Here is an 18689-nt window from a genome sequence, read left to right on the forward strand (position 1 = left end):
CCTACACCATCTAGGACCATCTCCCCACGAGTGGCACTCCCTCCAATGAGCTGGGCCACCAACATCATTGCTCAAGAAAATGCCCTACAGAACTACCTGCTGGCCAATCTTATGAAGGAATTTTCTCAATTAATATTCCCTCTTCCCAGATATGTCTAGGCTTACATCAAGTTGACAAAAAATAACTAGTATAACCAAGATCAGCCATAACAAGCTGCAATCACTTCATTCCCTTCTACGGTGCTCTAAACATAACTCCACACGATTTCTCATAGAATCCAGACTGTCCTTATGCTCAACCTTCTCTCAGAAGTCGTCTGCTTTTCTCATCTGATTGTATGATCCAGTTGTGCCCATTTGTCCTTCTTAGTATTATAGTCATTTTCTAACTGAAATCTGCTGCCTTTAAGTCCCTACCTGGGTGTTATGAATAACAACATTCTTAGCAGTTCAGAGAAAAGTTCTTCTTTGGTGAAGCTGCTTGTTAGAAATAGCATACACAGATAGAAGCTATTTAGTGTAGATCATGAATTATATCTAAATTATTAGAACTTCCCGAATGAAGGTATCAGAACAAGAAGTTACCTGTTCTGACTAAAGCTTAGGCTAATTTTGTGATCTATTCTTGTTTATGGTGATGATGTGGTACAGGTCTTGAGCAACCAGGCAAGTGCTCTACCACTTGAGCTATACCCCTAATGTCAGTATTTAACCTCTATGAAATCACAGAATCCACCAGAGTTGTAGCCTGTGGCTTCTCAACTACAGTAATAAGCAGAAAGTCTCAGACCTAGGTACAGAAGAGTGCTTATTTTCCTGCTGAGAGATAACTGACTCTCATGTGATGTTCCGATACTATTAACTACCCAGTGATAACTGCCAATGGCCTCAACAATTTCTACTTCTGGAAAGGAAAAAACCTTATAGCCTATAATGTCACCAGAATCTATGGAGTTTCATACCTATTTTCAAATCATTTTAATGAAGAAGTAAAGAGAATAACATTAGTAACAACTTTCTCTTAATAAAAAGTTATGCATTATTTTTTATATTTGCTTGGTCCTACAGCTATTGAAGGCATATGGATACAAAGTTCTTCTTGCCTAAGTTACAATGGACACTCTCTCATTTATCTTTCAAAGCCTTGGTGCAATGGCATGCCCACCAAAAGTTCCACCATATAGAAATGATCCCCACCCTTCAAATTCCTAGAACAGCCACAGGCAACAACCTGCCTCACAGTCAAGGGCCCAGTGTTCGTTTCATCTGCTGGACACAGTGCCCTAAGGGTCTGTCTGGGGTCCCTGTTGGATGAGGAGGTCTCAGGGTCTGACTTAGGAATCAGAAACAACACTGCAGGAGCTGCTATGGACGTCTGCAGATGGAACTCTTCAGGATCAATGGGGAAGCAACCAGAAAAGTGGTAAGAAACAGAACAACTGGAAGCCAAAGAAGAACTCAAAAAAATGCCACTAGAATTTCATTCACTCTTGTCAAGATTATGGATAAATTCACCAATTCTAAGTCTCTGAGTAAATGTGAATTGAATGTCTTTGAAGAAAAATGTGCAAAAACCCTAAAATTCCTTTACTGAAAACCTTCTAGAACAATTCTCTAGAATAGTGCCAAACTATTTAAACTTATGTAACTGTACTTTGAACTAACTCAAACATATTATAAACTATATTTTCTTCATCTCAACAATTGCCCATTTAAAACATATTACTACACTATAGAGTATACATAGGGTTTAAGTGTATACATTAGAGGTCACTAAACATGTAATAAAAAAAAGAACTCCCGCCGGGCGGTGGTGGCGCACGCCTTTAATCCCAGCACTCGGGAGGCAGAGGCAGGCGGATCTCTGTGAGTTCGAGGCCAGCCTGGTCTACAAGAGCTAGTATCAGGACAGGAACCAAAAAGCTATGGAGAAACCCTGTCTCAAGCACAGGAGATCGCTTCCTATGTATAACCCCAACAACACAGACATTAAGGGCAACATTGAATAAATGGGACCTCCTGAAACTGAGAAGCTTCTGTAAAGCAAAGGACACTGTCACTAAGACAAAAAAAAAAAGGCAGCCTACTGACTGGGAGAAGATCTTCACCAACCCCACAAAGGTCTGATCTCCAAAATATATAAAGAACTCAAGAAACTAGATGTTAAAATGCTAAATAACCCAATTAAAAAATGGGGCACTGATTTGAACAGAGAATTCTCAACAGAAGAAGTTCAAATGGCCAAAAGAAACTTAAGGTCATGCTCAACCTCCTTAGCGATCAGAGAAATGCAAATCAAAACAACTTTGAGATATCATCTTACACCTGTCAGAATGGCTAAAATCAAAAACACCAAGGATAGCCTTTGCAGGAGAGGTTGTGGAGAAAGGGGTACCCTCATCCATTGCTGGTGGGAATGCAAACTTGTGCAACCACTTTGGAAATCAGTGTGGCGGTTTCTCAGGAAATTTGGGATCAACCTACCCCTGGACCCAGAAATACCACTCTTGGGAATATACCCAAGAGATGCCCTATCATATGACAAAAGCATTTGTTCAACTATGTTCATAGCAGCATTATTTGTAATAGCCAGAACCTGGAAGCAACCTAGATGTCCTTCAATGGAAGAATGGATGAAGAAAGTGTGGAATATATACATATTAGAGTACTACTCTGCGGTAAAAAACAATGACTTCTCGAATTTTGCATGCAAATGGATGGAAATAGAAAATACTATCCTGAATGAGGTAACCCAGACCCAAAAAGAAGATCATGGGATGTACTCACTCATAATTGGTTTCTAGCCATGGATAGGGGCCACTGAGTCTATAATTTGTGATCCTAAAGAAGCTAAATAAGAGGGTGAGCCCAAGGAAAAACATATAGTTATCCTCCTGGCTATGGGAAGTAGACAAGATTGCCGGGCAAAAAACTGGAATCTTGAGGGTGGGGTGGGATGGGGGTAAGGGGAGATGGGGAGAGAAAAGTGTGAAGGAGAGGATGGGGGGGAACTTGGGGAAATGGGATGATTGGAGATAAAGGAAGGTTGGATAGGTGAGCAGGGAAGCACATATCTTAGTTAAGGGAGCCACGTAAGGGTTGGCAAGAGACTTGAACCTGGAGTGGCTACCAGGTGCCAGGGCAATGTCCCCAGTTATTTCCTTGGGCAGCTGAGGATAGGGAACCTGAAATGACCCTATCCTATAGCCATACTGATGAATATCTTGCATATCACCATAGAACCTTCATCTAGCGATGGATGGAGATAGAGACAGAGGCCCACACTGGAGGACCAGCCTGAGCTCCCAAGGTCCTAACGAGGAGCAGAAGGAGGGAGAACATGAGCAAGGAAGGCAGGACCACGAGGGGTGCATCCACCCACTGAGACAGTGGGTCTGATCTATTGGGAGCTCACCAAGGCCAGCTGGACTGTGACTGAAAAAGCATGGGATAAAACCGGACTCTCTGAACATGGCGGACAATGAGAGCTGATGAGAGGCCAAGGACAATGGCACGGGGTTTTGATCCTACTTCATGTTCTGGCTTTGTGGGAGCCTAGACAGTTTGGATGTTCACCTTCCTAGACGTGGATGGAGGGGGGAGGACCTTGGACTTTCCACAGGGCAGGGAACCCTGACTGCTCTTGGGGCTGGAGAGGGAGGAGAAGAGGAGTGGGGGGAGGGGGAGAGGGGCGGGAGGAGGGGGAGGGAAATGGGAGGCGGGGAGGAGGCGGAAAATTTTTTTTTCAATAAAAAAATAAATAAATAAAAATAAAAAAGAAAAAGAAACCCTGTCTCGAAAAATCCTAAAAAAAAAAAGAACTCCCCAAATCTTTGATTCTAGAAATCAAGAGATAACCCAAAAATACCCAAAACAATTATAAACATTAAAAACTGTTAAATAACTTTATCAAAAGTTTATATTTATATTTTTATGGTGCAAAATTTGAGGTACTTTACTTTTAAATTCATCCTAATAAATAACTTTTCAAAATAATATATACATATATTATGTTTAAAAGCTGTTATGTATTGCTATTGGATATTATTTTTAGTATGTAACAAAATAAATTCACTTTCCAATATACCATGTATTTTAAACAAGTTTTATTCCCTATGCCAGCACCCTAGGTAACATTTCAACTCTAGCATTCTGGGGCTAATAATGGATATTGTGACATTAGGTAATATTGCTCCTAGTATTCATAAGCTCTCTAATCAACGAGCAAACATCATGAAAAGCCATGTTCTTGAAAAACCTAGTCTAGGTTGCAAATTACACTTCTCTTAAGCATATCTTTACAAATGGTGTTGAAGAATTATGTCTATAAGATAAAGCATACACATAAAGGAAATAGATATTATTTTAATACATGTTAGTTAATATACAGCAAAACGGAGCACATTATCTTCATTAATTAACAGCAACAATATAATAAACATAACTATCTTTATAAAACTATATTTTAATCAACTCAATGTAAAATTTCTTTCAAAAACTTAAATTTATTTTATTTCTTTGAATAATACATTTAAAAAATATTTGAACTAATGTAAATCGGCCCTATTAGACATTTATATTGCTGACTTATCATAATACAGATATCCATATTGTTCTTCTAAAGATAGCAGCATTTTAAACATTTGAAAACTAACATGAACAGAATTTGAAGAAAATCAACAATACTGAAAGACTACTTTCCCTATATAGGCTTCAATTCTGACATAAATAGAAATCTTCTCAAATTTAACACTGCTCAATACTTACTCAAACAAGATCTTTTACCAGCTGTGCTTGCACCGCCTGAGCAAAGGCTGCCTCCTCGATGAATCAATTCCAGTTCCAAATTAGTTCTATAAGCAAAGCATTAAAACCCATCTCAGTCAAAGGCAAAAAGATTTTTCTGCTTTACTGACAGAGTTCAATCGAGCTAAACAATAAAATTCTTCAACTTTATTGCTTGCAAAATCACAGCTTATAGAGTAATGATTTTTTCTTATATTTAGAAATTAAAAGTAACAATTTATCCATCTTTGTTTAGATGCTCAAATTTATACCTGTAAAAAAAATTTATACATACAACTATGTGATAGCTGCAAAGTCTCAGCCCTTGGCAAATACTAAAAATTAGGCCTCAATAACAAAAATCCTGCAATGTATTTCATAAGCCTATCTATAAATTACATGAAAAAATATGTATTTCAGCTGCCAGCGACCAGGTAGATAATTACTGTCATTAAAAGAAATACCGATTTTTTTTCTATCAAAGAAATGGTTTTTATTCATTGGAAATTAGGTGGTATCTGGAAAACAGTATCATGAAACAAAACAAACATTGAAGTGACTATGATCAACACATAATTAATTAATCATGGTCTCTTTTCTAAACTTCTACAATTATTAAAATGCATTATGTAACTATTGATAGATAAAGATCAGCATTGCTCACAAACACCTGAAGTCACAAAGTGTCCAACACTTACTAGCTTACGGAATAGCAACTATTAGTAAACTGGTGTTTTAAAAAGCAAACCTATGCAGAACTGAAATATTTACTCACAAAGACTAGCAGTACAAGAATGATTTACCAAAATAAAAAATTAAATTTTGAGTTATAACTTCAATTTGCTGCATTTCAATAGTACTTATCACCTTAAATATTTTTTTCCAACAAACAGAACTGAATTAACTAGTTTGTTTCCAAAGTATGCTAATGAGACACCAAGCACTCAGCCCTGCCTTAAAGAGAGGCAAGGCTTCAAGCTTACTCCGCTGTGAATTTAAGAAAAACTACATCCTATTTTATTTATAAACAAAATATTTAAACTGGCTTTGGCTACATTTTAAAATGGTATTTTCATGTATAACTTATAAATGCAAACTTTAAAATATTAATATTCCTGAGTCAGTAAATTTGCCACCCATTTCTAAAGGATGGTTTAATCTTCTTGGGGTGGGGAAGATGCAATTTAACACTGATAATGTTCCTGCTCAGAGCTCCATCTGGTTGCTGCTGATAAGGGCATCTGTGTGACAAGGGAATTTTCCACCCTTCAGGCGATTTGCAATGCTCACTGAACTTCTAAAAACCTACCAGCAAGGAAGCAGGGACAAGGATTTCATATTAGTGGACAGAAAGCGAGCGCGGAGACCAGCATGTGTTCCTTCATCAAGGGAATATAAATGAGATCAATACATTTTGTTTTCACAAATCTTCTGTTGCCTAATCTGTAGAAAAAAATTAATGGCTATATTCTCTTATAAAAACTATGATTTCCTAGATAGTACTTTTTAAAGTGCCAACCAAACACAGCAACAAATCTTAACAAATGAATGTCAACTTTCATCTCACTATTTACAAAATGTTCATTAAATTATAAAAACAATTCTGTTTATTGGATCACCATATATATTTTAGAAGGATAACAAATAAGTTATGTGAATTTTATTCTAAAAGAGATAAGCCTGTTAAGTCTGACATTATTTTAAAATATGGCTGGAAGATCTCTTGTACATTTCTATTTCATCTTTTAAAACTGTCTATACAAAGGATTAATAATAATATCTAGAATTACAAAAAAAAAACAATGTCACAGGCCCTAACCATCACTATTTCCTTGCTTCATTTATACTGAAACTGGCCCTTTAAGACTCACTAGAGTAAACCACCCAGGTGGCCATGTGCCCCCTGTCTATTACACCTCACAGTTGAAAACCACTGCAATCTGGTTTTCTTTCCTGAATGGAAAATAAAAAAATAAATATAATTTGGGAATGAATTTTCTACGCTTTTTATTCTTGGAGAAAAGTAAATTCTATCCTGAATTTTCTAGCACAAAATATATCCAAGGGAATCTGGCAGCAGAGAAAACCTCTCCATTCCAAAAAATGACAAGCCTTCTGAAAACTCTCACCGGACCACTAGATACATCACGCATTAAAAAATCCTTTAGCTGCATATTAGCTCTCTTATCCTTAATCAAAGTTTGTGCTCCTGTTATGTCCCCTTCTTACTGTTATTTTTAGAGCAATAATCTGAAAAACAGATGTACGCATGCACATACACACAGAGCCACCAAAAAAGTGCATGTGCATGCATACGCACATGCGCATACACACACATACACACAGACAAAATCAAACCAAACTGGGACAATAAAGAGGGTAAAGGTTTTAGAAATCTGCAGATCTACGGGCTTGAACCTGCCACTTTATTCTCTGAGCAAGCTACTCAAGTTTCTCAGCAGGGTTTGGAGGTTGGGAAGCATACTTTCATCCAAAGCGTAGCCTACATTGAAGACACAGCTCTTCTAGGAAGCCTTTCTGAGACAGAAAATAAATTATTTCATATACTTTGTTTCGATTTGTTTATATTCCTTGTACTAGCTAGTCTTATGCCAAATTGAATTATCTGAAAGGAGGAAAAACAAGTTTAGAAAATGTCTCTATAAAATCCAGCTGTAAGGCACTTTCTTAATTAGTCATTGAGAGGCAGGGCCCAGAGTCCACCTTGGACTGGTTTCCTAGGTTCTATAAGAAAGCAAGCTGAGCAAGCCACAGGAAGCAAGTCAGTAAGAACCACTCCCCATGGCCTCTGCATCAGTTCCTGCCTTCAGATTCCTGACCTGCTTAAGTTCTTGTCTGTTAAAGTTCATTCCTTTGGTAATGAACAGCAATGTAGAAGGGTAAGCCGAATATTCCTGACCTCCCCAACTTGCTTTTGGTTATGGTGTTTCATTGCAGCAACAGAAACACTAAGACATTCTCTTTGGAAGTTCTACAGCATCCTGCCTATATAACATTTTTTTCTTATTTTATTCTGCTTTAGAACCTATTTTATTCTGTTTTATATGCAATGTTTCTTAGTTTTGGCTCTCCAACTAAATTGTAAATTCCTGAAGAACAGTGACCACGTCTTAGTGTCTAAATCCTCAACAATACTTTTTACATGCTTTATGTAAAAAAACAAAAACCATGGTAAGACTGGGGAGACGGCTCAGGAGGCAAAATACTTGCCTTGCAAGCATGAGGTCTAGAGTTAAGATCTCCTATACCTACATAAAGCCAGGCACATTTAGCAGACCACCAGAAAGCTCCAGGGCCAGTAAGACTGGCCTCAAAGGTGAAGAGTGGCTAAAGAAGCTGGTTTCCCATACCAGTTGCAGGGGAAACACACACACAGGCACACACTTAACAACTATTTTTTGATTTGTAGTTATCTCCTTTTGCTGACCCTTACAACCCTTAAATGCAAGAACAACTAAAGAAAAAAATAGATTTTTTTCCCCAAGGGGAAAAAAGAAACATGAAACAAAAGTAAACTCAAAAGTTTAATTTGACACTGGATATGGTGGTTTTTGCCCACAGTCCCAGCTACTCAAGAAGCTGAGATGGATTGCTTAAGCTTAGAATCTGGAAATTAGCATGTATAGCACAGTCAGACTCTATTACAAAAGACAAAAGGCCGATCACTTGGCACTTTAGAAAGTATTCCTATTTCCAGCATAACTCCTTTCAGAGACCTAGACTTACAACACAGTATATGAAAACAAGTAGATTCACTCTCCTGAACACCAGTCCACTCATGATGAAAAGACATCTGTTCATCCTCAACTCAGATGCTCCTACTTCTTTCTACCATTTCCATTTTTCTTACAATATAGACACCAAGAGCCATAGGCCAATACCTCTAAATTATTTGTGACTTAGATACAAAAGCCCCTAGGGGAAAATCAATTACTGAAAGCCATGTCTTTCTTAGTGTCCGTAAAATAATGAATGACTATTGAAGGACACCTTCTTACCTATCATAATCTTTTCATAATCCATTTTTATGACTAATATTTGCAACAGAATGAAAATTTCAGAAATAAGTTGAAATTTGAATAAAGCAGCTATGGTTAATTTGAGAATTAATTTTCAAAAACACATTCCAACAATTTCTCCTCTGTTGCTTTCAGGAAAAATCTTCCAGAGAGTCCTCATACAAATCAAACAAAAAACAAAGACATGTGCCTTCTCCTTTAGGAAAATGAGTTCAGCAGCTATCTCAATGGGTACTCTCTTCCCAAATAGCAGAACTGTTATACTTCCTAAAGAACAGACAAAATATTTACATCGCTAGAAATTCAACTAAGAAACTAGAATTGTGTTTTATTAAAATGCCAAATATATCTTCAAGTTCTGAGAATCACAATTAATTCAAAAGTTAAGTAATCCAAAGTTTATTGCAACTTATTTCATAAATATTTAGTTTCAGAAATATTTTTCCTGAAAGGTAGGCTCTAAAATATTTAGCAGGATTAAAATATCTTAACAAAATAAGTTGCGTGTTAGACTAAGATAAAGGCCTAGTATCATATCTTGACATTACCGACTCAATACCATAAAAACCTTTGTCCTTCCATTTAGATTTTGATCTTGGTCACTTTGGCCTTCGTTTGTTCAGCACTAACTGCAGTGAAGCACTGCAAGCTCATCATGAGAGTGGGATAGAGGAGCTGATCTGCTAACCACACAGTCACTGTCTCGCTACTTCAGAGTATTATTGGGCTTCAGAGAAGGATGGGGATGGCACATGACTTTTTTCTCTCTACCTATACCTTTAGCATCTGATACTTGTCCTTGCTTCTCTATAAAAGTTATTATATTTTAAGACAAGAAAACAAGAATCTAAAATATCACCCAAATTATACTTTAATCAAATTTATAATACAGGAATTATTTTTGGAATTGCATTCCATTGCACAACTCAGCGTACAAAGAAAAACAATCAATCATTTGGATAAATTCTATGTATTGATCATTCTCATTCAACCAGAATCTCAGGATCTTCCGATAATGCTAACTCTAGTGAAACTGAAGGCATAATATACAAGTGACATGAGAGACAGAGAGAGAGAATGCATGTGTGAGTATAATAGCTGACCTGCATTCAACTACAATGTTATTATATTTTATGTAGAAGATAAGCATTATCCTAGATCCTTAGTAAAGTTAAATATATAAAATCTATATTAAATTTAGCTTTATAAGTACACTTAGTTATAAGTATGCAATAATAGGTAACGCCAGAAACAAAATAATTACTGTATACCTCTCCACCACCACCATACACAAACACACAAAAAAAAATCATTCTGGATAAACAACAGCCTAGAAACACACAGATTAGAAAGTCATTTTCTAATCCAGCAGATCCTTCTGTATCAACCTGGGTCCAACATTTATATTTCCACACGGAAGAGCTCTTTAAGAGCTCTACCTTTCTTGCTATAAATCTTCTAAGTCTGGAACCATTTTTCCTGGGTTTAAAAGTTACATATACTCTTTCATTTACTGTTTTGTTACACTGCTAGAGGCAAAGAGAAGAGAAAACATAACACTCCCTATGAAAGCTAAACACAAGACAAAAAAAGAGATAACTATTGAAAACACAAAACCACTGACGTTTGACTCAAATGATCTGAATTCCAATCCTTTATACCCAGGAAGTTGTTGAATGACTTTGAGTCACATCATCTCTCTAAATCTTATTGACTACAATACTATTTGAACAAAATAAGAAGTATGACCCAAAGCTACAGAGAAACCTTGCCTTCAAAAACCAGAAAGAAAGAAAGAAAGAAAGAAAGAAAGAAAGAAAGAAAGAAAGAAAGAAAGAAAGAAAGAAAGAAAGAATAAGAAGTACGACTACAAAGACTCTACGGTGTCAGCTTTGAAGAATGTGTTTGTAAGCACCTAGCTGTATGTACTGCTTCCTTCCTACTTACTTCTTTTATGTCTCTCCATTTTCACACATTTTCCAAAATTCCTGTTTCAGTGTGTTCATTGGTGATGGTCCACCTACTCAGCAACTAGGCTAATGCTTCCTTTCCTGAGCCTTCCACCAAGCTTGGAACACCTGCCTTCCTGCGCTCTCCTCTCTCTCTCTCTCTCTCTCTCTCTCTCTCTCTCTCTCTCTCTCTCTCTCTCTCTCTCTCTCTCTGGTTTTCTAAACCAGCTGTCATTTCCTAAAACACTGTGAGGGCCAACAAAGAAACAAGTTCTCTTGATGCTGTGTTTTCTGTAATGAAGGAACATAACATTAGGTTTTAGTTGTTGGCATCAGCACTTGACAGGACTTAATCACACATAAAATGTCATACTTTAAGGAACTCATCTATCCCAAATAAGCATTATATCTTCCCCTTATGTTCCATAATGTTCAACAGCATCCAAACTGTGCATCAAAGTAATTTTTAAAATAACTTCAGGAAATAACCTCCTGGGAGGTTAAAAAATGAGCTATTCTTTTAACCAATATTAAAGATACATATCCCTTCCTTAAACAAATATAAATAGCAACAGATAAAACAAAGATCCACTGAACAATAAAGAAAAACTAATATTAAGGAAATACTAATAATTATCACACATACCTACCTAGCAACAGAGTACATAAAGAGAAAATCATTGTCTGGTGAGCCTGGGGTCTTGCTATAGTCTCTGTATTTCTTCTGAGTGGTATTTTTAATATCTTTCATTACAGATTCCATTTCTTTACTTAAGTTGGTTTCTGACTATAAAAAAAATGAACATATATGTAAAGTTTATATTCATTTTCTTTAATAAAAGCTTAAAACTGAAATATTTATCAAATGAACACATTAGAAAATTAACACAGGTCAAAAGAGATGTAACATGAACAACGTTGCACAATTTAGTAAATAAATAAATCAAAATAAATCAAAAATAAATCGTTTTTTAATGATTTATTTATTCAGTATATATGAAGTATTCTGCCTGCATGTACATCTGCAGGACAGAAGAGGGCACCAGGTCTCATTACAGATGGTTGGGAGCCACCATATAGTTGCTGGGAATTGAACTCAGGACCTCTGGATGAATTGTCTTATAACTGTTTATTCAAATTCTGGATGGCAATTAATAATACTCAATTATGACTAAGCCAATTATAAATTATGAGTTAGCCACAAAAATTCTATTCTAATCTAATGAGTACATAATACTAAATAATATTTTAGAACCATTTCAGGTTTACAAAAAGCCTGACTTTATTTAAGATTGGTTTTCAAAGAAATATATTATCAGTGTCCTTTACTTTTAGGCAAAATTTAAACACATAAATTTGCATGCGTGCACACACACACACCCTCAAATTCTAACTTGAGAAAGTAAATGCCAAGAAATGAATATGAGTTGTTTAATACAAATTTTTGTTCCAAAAGCTAAGTGTCTTTAAGGGGCTAGGAATTATAGCTCAGTGGCACAGCACCCACCTAGAGCATAAGAGGCCCTAAGTTCAGTTCCCAGCACTATAAAACTACAGGGTGGCAGGCATCTGTCACTTCTGTAGAGACCATAACAGAAATCTACAATATAGGTAAAACATTTTAAGAACTTAAATCACATAAATTCTGTTGGTGGAGATTACAAAACAGATTCATTTATGCCAAATTCACATTATAGTAGACTAATTTACAGTGAACTGTCACATAGTATTTTCAGAGTGAATAAAGATGTGTGTGAATGCACTCTTTTTATTACACTATTTGGTGAGTGTACGCTTGTGTACATCTGAGTGGGCTTGTGCATACTATGGCACATAGGTAGCAGAGGCCAGAGGACAACTTGGGGTAGTCAGTTCTCCCCTTCCACCATGTGGGTCCTTAGAGATTAAACTCACATTGTCAAACTTAATCTTAATGTAACAAATATATTTTCAAATGATTACATTATATTTGACACTTACGTTGTATATTATATTTGTACATAGAGACAAAAACAGAGAGTTGCATATCTCGTAGTGGTACAGAATGGGCCACAGATATACTATGATAGTCCCTTTGAAAGATAGTACCTATAGACATCAAAGCCATTTGGTTTATAAAAATGCACTCTGATGTTCACACAATGGCAAAATTATCTACTGATATCATTTTCCAAATGTATCTATTGCTAAATAAGCAATATAACATATATACTTTTTGTTTTGCTTTGTTTTTAAATATTTCAACTTCTTTAAAAAGCCTAACCATTTAAGCTTGTGCTGGCTATTCTTATGTCAATTTGATACAAGCTAGAATCATCAGTGCAGAGGGAGATTCAGCTGAGAAAAGGCCTCCATAAGGTCAGGCTACAGGCAAGCCTGTAAGGCATTTTCTTAGTTATAGATGGAGGAAGGCCCAGCCTACTGTGGGTGAGACCATCCCTGGGCTAATGGTCCTGGGTTCTATAAGAAAGAGGCTGAACAAGCCACTTGGAGCAAGCCAGTAAGCAGCACCACTCCATGGCCTGTCTCTACATCAGCTCCTGCCTCCAAGTTCTTTCCCTGTGTGAGTTCCTGTCCTGACTTCCTTCAGTGATGAACAGTGATGTGAAAGTGTAAGCCAAGCAAATCCTTTCCTCCCCAAGTTGCTTTTGGCCATGGTGTTTTGTCACAGCAATGACAACCCTAACTAGGACAAAGCTTAAGTTCACAATCTGGAAGATAGCCTTAATACATTAAATTATAATGATTTTGACTAAGGAAAGTATAGGGCCTAATAATTTCTAATATTTTCATTCTGTTTTTAATAAGCACAATCAAAAACCTCTAAAAATCAATTTCTAGTAAATCAATTTCTTTATACATTTCCACTAAATGTATAAAGGCCCAGGATAATTTAGGGGAAAAAGAAGAGTGTAGATATAGCAGGGAAGATGTGGGGAGAAAGGGAGGGAGGGACGGACGGACGGACGGACGGACGGAGAGATGGAGAGATGAAGAGATGAAGGGATGGAGGGAACTGAAAAACAAACTAAGTTAATAAGTTAACCAGGATATTTTCTGCCTTACACTGATGCTTACTGGGAAAGCTCCCGGCCGTCCCTGCAGCTCCTCCACTTCCTTTATGAGATCTTGTGTGCTTTTGTTGCTAGAACGTTGCCAAAGGTTACTTTCCACATTGCTTCCAGGATAACATGGAAGAACACTGTTAGCAAACTGTCTACAGAGAGGACATGTGAATTCTCCTTTGTCCACTGAGAAGCCCTGAAGAACCTGGTCATTCTGAAAGATGAAATAAACATGCAGATATCTGATGCATACATTTGCAGCAAACAAAAATTGCACTACCAGATTTTACAGTAAACTCACATACATATCAAAGGCATCTCTAAAATGTCACAAAGAAATAAAATCTCTGGATTAGTTGTCAAAGGGTTTGGGGAGGTTTTTTTTGGGGAGGGAGTTGGTTTTTGAAACAGGGTTTTTCTGGTTGTACTGGAACTCACAGAGATCCACCTGCCTCTGTCTCCTGAGTGCTGGGCTGAAAGGCGTGTGCCTGCCTGGCCTGAAGTACTTCTTATAGTACAGCACTATACCAAATCACACACAAGACACTATCTTCTTTCCTAACCAATACTGCACTTTTCCTCCATATACAAACCTTTCTCTGAGGAAGTTACTTAAAGTCTCAGTTGTTTATATGGGCCACAAAGCTCTTTACAATCAGATTTCTAATTAGTTCTTCAAATATACAGATATAGATATAATGACTCAAAAGTACCTTCGTTCATAAAATGTTCTGGCACACTGCAAATGGTCACTAGGGCCCTGTGTATACCTTACAACAGTTAGCACTCTTGTCCACCAAATGCACAAAAGACGGCTAACTTGACTGTCAACATGACAGACCTAGAACTTCTGATGGAGTGTCTAGACTGAGTCAGCTGAGATGGAGAGCCTCACTCCGCATGGGAGAAGCAGCACTAGGGTCCAGGCCAGGGTTCTGGACTGAATAAAAAGGAGAAAACAAGCAGAGTACTAGCATTCATCTCTTTGCTTTCTGACTGTGGGTCAATGTGAGCAGTGCTTTACGCTCATGCCACCATGTCTTCCCTGCCATGCTGGACTGTACTCTCAAACTGGGAGCCAAGAAATCCTTCCTTCCTTGCTTTCTTCCTTTGCTTCCTTCTATTGCTTGTCAGGTATATCATCACACAATGAGAAAAGTAACTAATAAACACCATGAATTCTTTGAAGAAAGATGTTTTATTTATTGTTCTGTCCCCAGGATCCATCACAGAATATACAATGCTCTAGAACCTAACAGTTCATAGCAATGCACAATGTGCTTAAGAACCATTAGTTTATTAATCTTGACAACAGGCAAGCTCAGACCATGGAGTACATGAATGGCATTCAGAGAAAAAGTAAGCTTCATTCTATGAAGAGGAAAACAAAAAAGTATTGATACATGTCACAACATATTTACATTTTAGGAAGATAGCAAATAAATTAGAGTAAGGAAATTAGTATTGAAAACAATCACAAAAATCAAGTCAAAAGAGGACATATATGTGCCAGGTGGTGGTGGTGCACACCTTTAATCCCAGCACTTGGGAGGCAGAGACAGGTGAATCTCTGTGAGTTTGAGGCCAGTCTGCAAGTTCCACGACAGCTAAGGCTATACAGAGAAACCCTGGGGGGTGGGGGAAGGCATACACAAAATATTAGTGGAAACAATGAAGGCAAAATTAATGCCAAGTGACACTCCAGAACATCCAATAGAATCCTGGCTAGTGACTGACCATGAGTGATAGGAATAGGAAGGAGAAAAATGCTCCTGAATTAAGGATCTTTAAAAACATGAAATTTACTTTTATGGTAGAAATATTTTTAAGAAGCTGAAAGACTAAAAAAGACTTCAGTTGTGTGGAAGGTCAAAGGAAGGATTCTGAATGAAGCAGACCTGAGTATCCTTATATACCGAGAAGAGACAGGAGAGACAACAAAGCAACATAATAAAAAAGATGTTATCTTCGATCATGGCTTCTGCAGTGCTGGAGACAAAGGGCTCCTAGAGTACAGACAGCAGCAGGAACACTACTCCAGAAGCAGAGAAGAAAGACATGCTGGCATACATCACTTGCTAGGGAACTGCACTTTACATGAAAGGAGATAAGGGTGTGATGAAGACACACTGAAATCTTAGTGGGATAAGCAGAAACAGAATCTAATGAGTGAAGTTCTTAGGATTTAGAACTATCTGGATGTAGGAAGGCAAAAACCTGAAATAGCTGCTGAGGCAAACAGGAAAGAGACATAATGAAAGCAGAGATAAATGAATAAGTGCATTTATGGGCCATGAACATAATCTCAGTCACTGACATAGGAAATCCTATGTTTAGACAATAGTTCACTTTGTCTTGTGATTTTCTACCATCTTCTGGCTCACTTCTACGTCAAATCAAAGGCAGCTGGTCAATGCTTGGGAATAAAGACAGACGAGGCTCAGTACAAGAAAGTGAAGCTAATCAACTAGGAAATGTGCAAAGGTTAAAAGTGCTCATGGCAGGGAAAGTAAGACAGGGTGATCATGTAAAAACAATCCATATAGCACTTAGAGCAACAATAGCCAAGACTAATGGGGAGTTGTGGGAGTTAGCAGCTAATACATAAAAAACACGATCCCTCAGACTGGGGAGGGGAACTGGATGTGTATGGTATATAAAAAAAAATAATAATAATAATGCCTGGAAAGAAAACAGGTATCTTTAAATTTTTTTTTCTAATCAACTTACCCGTAATGATTCCATATAAGATTTATGACAATCTATGTGTAACGTGTGGCCACAAGTTTGTACATAAACACCTCCTTCCCAGCCAATTGATACTGCCAAAAGGCAAGAACTCTTCAAAGAGAAAAAGAAAAGACAAAAGAATATTAACTTTAAAGAATTATTAACATAAAATTATGAACATACTAAAATACACCCAAGAAATCATCCAACCAAACCTACCATCTTTTTATGCATAGCCTAATGCACAGGTTGTAGTTTTATGACATAAATTAATAAATGACTAGACAGTCCTAAGGCAAGATCTCTAAAATTAGAATACTATAAGTTTTAATTTCCAAATATCTATGCTTATAATAAAAGAGAATAAAAATCATAAACAATATTTTTTTCTATCTTACAACATATAGGCTCTCAATATTATAATTCAGGGGCTGGAAGAATGGCTCAGTCTGTAAAGTGCCTTCCATAAAAACATAAGGACTTGTTCAGTACCCATGTCAAAGGTAACAAGAAACTCTGCCTCTGAATATAAAGTAGAGCGTGACTGAGGAAAACACTCACCATCAACCTACAGAATGTGTGTATATATTCACACGCGCACATACATTCATATACAAAAAAAACTATGGTTGGGCCGGGCCGTGGTGGCGCACACCTTTAATCCCAGCACTCGGGAGGCAGAGGCAGGCGGATCTCTGTGAGTTCGAGGCCAGCCTGGTCTACAAGAGCTAGTTCCAGGACAGGCACCAAAAAGCTACAGAGAAACCTTGTCTCGAAACAAAACAAAAACAAAAAATAGAACAAAAACTATGGTTGGGTATGAATTATATATACTGCTGTTGATCATTTCAGATGTTCTGTATGGCACTAACCTCCCCATTTCTAACATCAGCTCAGTTTCTGTTTTGGAATGTGGACCTCCCTCTAACTTCCATAATGTCAATCTCTCTTAAGTTTCCCTCCCCATTATGCTTACTCTTCCTTTGTTTACCCACCCCTTCAATGTATGTACTTCTCAAGGGAGTGCTATTCTCTTGCCATTAAAACTGTACCATCTATGGAATTAGTTCATAATTTCATCTATCCTATAATCCTGGGTGCCTTGCCGGATGGATGGATGGATGGATGGATGGATGGATGGATGGATGGATGGATGGATGATGGATGAACGAACGGATAGAAGAGAGACACACAGAAAGAGAGACAAAGATATAGATAGGTAGACTCTATAACATGGGGTTTTGTCCTAAGCCAGAAACTAGAAATTTCTAGCTTAGTATCCCTAAGTTAACATAAAATTACTATGTCAAAACTCTATTATCCTCCCCCATTCTCTTCCTCTTGGCTTAAAACTATGCAAGTGCTTACTCACTGTCAGAAAAATTAAGAGTCATTCTTTATCAACCCTTATTTACCTACACACCACACGTTAGTTCCCAACCTCTATCACACATTACAAAGAAGCCAAAGACTTCAAAAAAATCAATGCTCCCACCATTTTTCCTTTTCCTGTCTCTCATTTTATCATTTGATCTGCCAACCAGCATTTTTTTTCTGGACTAAGATTCATTCCTTTTTTTGTTTTTATAATTGTTTTTAATTGAGGTATATATTTTTCTCTGCTCCCCTCCCTTCCTTTCCCCTCCCATTCTACTCTCCCATGCTCCCCATGCTCCCAATTTACTCAGGAGATCCTTTTTTCTTCTACTTCCTATGTAGATTAACTAGATCCATGTATGTCTTTCTTATGGTCCTCATTGTTGTCTAGGTTCTCTGGGATTGTGAATTGTAGGCTGGTTTTCTTTGTTTTATGTCTAAAAGCCACTTATGACTGAGTACATATGATATTGTCTTTCTGGGTCTGGGTTACCTCACTCAATAGGATGTTTTCTAGATCCAACCATTTACCCACAAATTTCAAGATGTCATTGTTTTTTTCTGCTGTGGTATAAATGTACCACATTTTCCTTATCCATTCGAGGGGCCTTTAGGTTGTTTCCAGGTTCTGGCTATGACAAACAATGCTGCTATGAACATAGCTGAGCACATGTCCTTGTGGTATAATTGAGCATCCTTTGGGTATCTACCCAAAAGTGGTATTGCTGGGTCATGAGGAAGGT

At 37.3% G+C, this 18689-nt stretch overlaps 1 protein-coding gene across 6 annotated transcripts in view; it reads right to left on the reverse strand.

The window, feature by feature from the left end:
- The window catches only part of Ubr3 (ubiquitin protein ligase E3 component n-recognin 3), a 135754-nt gene that overhangs the window by 26381 nt on the left and 90684 nt on the right, over nt 1-18689 (reverse strand). For 4 of the 6 annotated variants that reach the window (XM_057754673.1, XM_057754677.1, XM_057754675.1 and 1 more), the window contains 4 exons: nt 16570-16680; nt 13841-14053; nt 11425-11561; nt 4768-4853 (listed from right to left, as the gene is read on the reverse strand). In XM_057754673.1, coding sequence (XP_057610656.1) covers nt 4768-4853; nt 11425-11561; nt 13841-14053; nt 16570-16680 — 547 coding nt within the window. The remainder of the gene's footprint in view (nt 1-4767; nt 4854-11424; nt 11562-13840; nt 14054-16569; nt 16681-18689) is intronic. The other 2 variants (XM_057754676.1, XM_057754674.1) reach the window with 1 other exon arrangement.

This window comes from Chionomys nivalis, chromosome 22 (assembly GCF_950005125.1).
Source record: "Chionomys nivalis chromosome 22, mChiNiv1.1, whole genome shotgun sequence".
Taxonomy (NCBI): Eukaryota; Metazoa; Chordata; class Mammalia; order Rodentia; family Cricetidae; genus Chionomys; species Chionomys nivalis.